Below are 4970 nucleotides of genomic sequence, written 5' to 3' on the forward strand. Positions count from 1 at the left end.
ATTGGGCCAGGCTCTTATTGGGAATATTCTAAGATTCCTAACATCCCATACATGAGCTCGGCCCAAAAATGTTATTTGGGTCCAAACAGATTTTTTTTTTTTCACTCTAGCATTGCTAATTTGCTATCATTAAAAATATACATTGTTGTGAATAATGCTCGTTTTTTTATTGGTCACTGAATGAATTTTTTTTTCCTTCAACAAACGATAGCATTACTGAGTTTAACAGTTAGTTGTTATGGGAAGGAGAATCAGGAAGAATCAAATCCGCACCATGATGCATAGACATAATTATTTTCCACTACTGCGGTAAAGCATCATCTGTAATGGAAATTATTGAATCACGTGACCAAAACAAGCCATGAAGAATTCTGAAGTTCTTATATTTTTTTAATTCTAATAGGTAATTTATTTGTGTAATTTCCAGGATGGATATAATATTATTCATTAATGATAGAATATATAAGAAATAAGCATAGTCAGTCTTATCATCTCCCTCATCTACAAAAGAACAAAAATAAAAAATAACAAAAAATAAAAAAATGAAGTCACGTCGTAATCCGATATCAAAAGAACACTATGTGATAACAAAGATCTAACATCAACTATACAATATTGTATATATGATGTCTCCCACACAATAATTTGAAGCGCTTAGAATTAACTAATATACAAAAAGCTCTCTTTGATAAATCGATCTCCCTCTAACTGAAAACGAAAAATACCAACCATAAATAATAAATTCAAGTGCCTTAATCCCTAGTGATGGTACGGAGATGTTGCTTGAGTCCGACGCTTTCTCTTCTGCAAAAACCTTTGGAGTGATCTCTTCATTGACATACTGGCAACGGGGCTACACAGAGGAGACATCACAGTTGGTGAAGGTGGTTCTGATGATCCACTTGGAGTAAATGGACTCTTCACCCTTTCTTCCATTTCTTTGTTTGCAAGAAAAATGATGGATCTGGCCTGCAAAATCCCAGCAAATCAAATTATTAATTTATTAGTGGATAATTATTCTATTAATATGATTAATAGTTATTGGGGTTGGCAGATTATCTTAAACAATGGAATTATACTCTAAAATGCTTGGAAGTAACAGATGGTAGGAAAACCAAAGTTTCACGGCATAAACAGCTTTGATAACAACATGGTACCACACACAATTCAAAAACACTTCTTTCATCATAAAGACAATAGAGCCATTGTCATTAAAAAAAACAATAGCACAACTGATCACAAAGTTTCTCTTTTATCCCAAACAAGTGATTAGCAGATTGGAAAGAATCGTAATATACCTAGCCAACATATATACCACACATATCTGTCACATTGATAACTCATTTTTACAGCCCACACATGGAGCTTTCCCTGGAAAACATTGGGTCATTGTGCCCATAATCTAACAATTTCACGGATCAGTGTGCCTATTCATACATTCCTCAACATTCTCAATTTCACCGGTATTATACTACTTCTCATCTACTTTCCCAATTTGAACATCCATATCAAGATGCTTTAGAAATTGGTAATGAGTAAAATAAGAGGCATGCACATTAAAAACACAATCTTGAAAAATCATTGCAATCACTTTAAACTCACCAAAGTTGTAGCAAAGAAATTAAAATCATTGGAATCAAACCATGGAGCACTTTTGCTTCACTTCTTTCACATAATCGAAATGGAAAGAAAAAAAACATTTTAAGTAAGCTTGAAATAGTGCTTAAATGCCAAATCAAGTAAAAATGAAAAATGAAAATATTTTTATAGCTAGAACTCCCCTACCTCAACACAATTTCTTGATATTCAACTCCCATGGTGTTCGTCGACTTGTTCAGCAGTCACCTTGTCCTTCTCTTCCTTATCCATCAGTAAGAAAAGTCATCACACACTGCTCATACAAAATACCAAACAACATACCCTAATTCAAGGTTAATTGGGGACTTTAAACAAACACCTGGTGCTCATCTCTAAAACTATAACATGCAATATGATACTTTCATGTTTCCCACTCCCACCCAAACTAATTCATGGGATATGAAACCAACTAACAATTAGATCCCAAAAATAAGAAATAGATATCTCTAATGAAGACAAAGGAAAAAACCTCACTTGTCCTAATCTTACAAGCAAAATAACAGGATATTAACTTCTTCTTTGAGAAATTTGGCAGCCAAAAGAACTAAAAAGGCCTCTCACTCTCGGCTGGAGAGGAGAGCACCCATAAAGAGAGTTTGTAGAACATCATTTCCCCCTTTTTGTCCTTGCCTAGTAACGTAAGTACCCCCCCCTCTTTTTTCTTTTTTCTCTTTTCGATGGGTACACCTCTAAATTTTGAGAATACCAAATCATCTATCCAAACTGACAAACAATGGCACAATCCTTAATAAAATAATTTTATTACTTGGAAAACTAGACGAAATGAAAGTTCTGTTATATATATTATTTTTTTCTTCCAAAGGTTGGTCTCAAAGTAAAAGACCATTTAATGGACCAAAAGCCACTTAATTCAAACCTCAAATAAGACAAATAAATTTTTCTAACAAAGGACACAAGTAATCTACTCTTAATCACCACTTAATATTTTTGGGATATTACATAACCAATCTGTCTTGAAGTAGCGCTGTTTATCCAAACTGAAAGTGCTCCTCAATCGACTGATTCTATGACTCCAATGTTGTTTATCCAAACTGAAGATGTTGCCGATTGCCAACACAGTGTTGTTTATCCAAATTGAAGATATGTTGGCAGGAAAAAGGGTAAAATAAAAATCTCAAGATGTTTGATAGGTCTCACGTAGAGCAAAAGTTTGCGAATGACAGAATTTGGAGGGGGCTTGAATGACGCACTCTCCTCTCTATTTATAGTAGGAATTCCTTGTGGCAGAATTAGAGTTCCATTCAGACTTCAATTCCTTGATCAAATCCGAAGAGGCTTCGGCCAATCCTGCTCTATGTAGGACTATGAATCTGACTTTATTATCACCTAGATTCAACCCTTGATTCTTGGTATCTCCCCTTATTTGAAGCATAACTGATCTTTGATGATTCCTTATTACACTAAGACTTGACCGTCTCTCTTATTCGGATGAAACTATTTCCTGATAGGACTCGGCTGAATTCTATTGGGCCAGGCTTTTATTGAGAATATTCTAAGATTCCTAATGTCCCAAACATTGGGCTGAGGTAGGTTATGAGCTCGGTCCATAATGTTATTCAGGTCCAAACAATTTTTTTTTTTTCATTTTTTTTTTCACTCTAGCATTGCTAATTTGTTATCATTAAAAATATACATTGTTGTGAATAATGCTAGTTTTTTTATTGGTCACTGAATGAAAATTTTTTTTTTTCAACAAACGATAGCATTACTGAGTTTAACAGTTAGTTATTAGGGAAAGGAGAATCGGGAAGAATCAAATCCGCACCATGATGCATAGACACAATTGTTTTTCACTACTGCAGTAAAACATCATCTGTAATGAAGATTATTGAATCATGTGACCAAAACAAGCCATGAAGAATTCTGAAGTTCTTATATTTTTTTAATTCTAATAGGTAATTTATTTGTGTAATTTCCAGTATGGATATAATATTATTCATTAATGATAGAAAATATAAGAAATAAGCATAGTCAGTCTTATCATCTACCTCATCTACAAAAGAACAAAAAATAAAAAATACATAAAAAATAAAAAAATGAAGTCATGTCGTAATCCGATATCAAAAGAACACTATGTGACAACTAAGATCCAACATCAACCACACAATATTGTACATATGATGTCTCCCACACGATCACTTGAAACGCTTAGAATTAACTAATTTACAAAAAGCTCTCTTCGATAAATCGATCTCCCTCTAACTGAAAAATGCCAATCATAAATAATAAATTCAAGTGCCTTAATTCCTAGTGATGGTACGGAGATGTTGCTTGAGTCCGATGCTTTCTCTTCTGCAAAAACCTTTGGAGTGATCTCTTCATAGACATACCGGCAACGGGGCTACACAGCGGAGACATCACAGTTGGTGAAGGTGGTTCTGATGATCCACTTGGAGTAAATGGACTCTTCACCCTTTCTTCCATTTCTTTGTTTGCAAGAAAAATGATGGATCTGGCCTGCAAAATCCCAGCAAATCAATTTATTAATTTATTAGTGGATAATTATTCCATTAATATGATTAATAGTTATTGGGGTTGGCAGATCATCTTAAACATTAAAAGAAGGAGAATGTGAGACAATTCGAATGTTAAATATATTTGGAAATGGAGAGTCAACACTGGCATGAGCCATAGCACAGCCAAAGCTCATTACAGCATTTTTATCTCCGAATTCTAACCTACTTTGCTCTATCTATATTTTATTAACGATATACTCCTAGATTTTCATGAACAACAGTTGTTGAATAACATTGAAACTTAACCGAAGAAATCTAAATGCACGAAACTAGATCGTCTCGCGTTTTTAGGTTACAAATTAAGAAACAAAGAATTAAACAAACTCATGACATACCTGAAGCTCTGTAACATCACCAACGCACGCTACTCCGTTGTAAAATATGGTCATCTGCTGCTGCTGTTCTTGTTGCTGGGTTTCATTAGCACCTGGAAAGCATAACTGAAGCTCCAAATTGCAGTTCCTCCTCATGTTGATTTAGGGTTTAGATTCAAAATTACCAAAAAACCAAGATTCTGAAGAAGGATGAAGATCAAGATTTAAGAGAATTGAAGATGAATTGTGAGTTATGGAAAAGGTTATGAAATATATGGCTTTATATATACAATAAAAAAAAGGCATATAAAAAGGGGCCTACAAAACTACTTCACTAAACACGTAACAAATATTAAGACCAATATAATATGCGTATTTTAAACGTGCTTTGATAAGTTTAACGTGCCTTTTCCTTTTATTTATTTATTTTCCGTGTGCGGTTTTTGGTTTTCTGAAATTTACAGCGCTTTCTTATTCACGC

General features: G+C 33.9%; 1 protein-coding gene and 1 pseudogene across 1 annotated transcript; both read right to left on the reverse strand.

Moving 5' to 3' along the window:
- Positions 1-564: 564 nt before the first annotated feature.
- On the reverse strand, positions 565-1869 carry LOC148693833 (protein TIFY 5A pseudogene; annotated as a pseudogene).
- A 1819-nt stretch (positions 1870-3688) lies between these two features.
- LOC137729756 (protein TIFY 5A) lies at positions 3689-4753 on the reverse strand. The gene is made up of 2 exons (XM_068468776.2): positions 4511-4753; positions 3689-4116 (listed from the first exon to the last, which is right to left on the reverse strand). The coding sequence occupies exons 1-2, from the start codon at positions 4643-4645 to the stop codon at positions 3907-3909; spliced, it is 345 nt and encodes a 114-aa protein (XP_068324877.1). The 5' UTR covers positions 4646-4753; the 3' UTR covers positions 3689-3906.
- Positions 4754-4970: the final 217 nt, after the last annotated feature.

The sequence above is a fragment of the Pyrus communis genome, chromosome 10 (assembly GCF_041283825.1).
Source record: "Pyrus communis isolate YQ-2024b chromosome 10, ASM4128382v1, whole genome shotgun sequence".
In the NCBI taxonomy this organism is placed as follows: Eukaryota; Viridiplantae; Streptophyta; class Magnoliopsida; order Rosales; family Rosaceae; genus Pyrus; species Pyrus communis.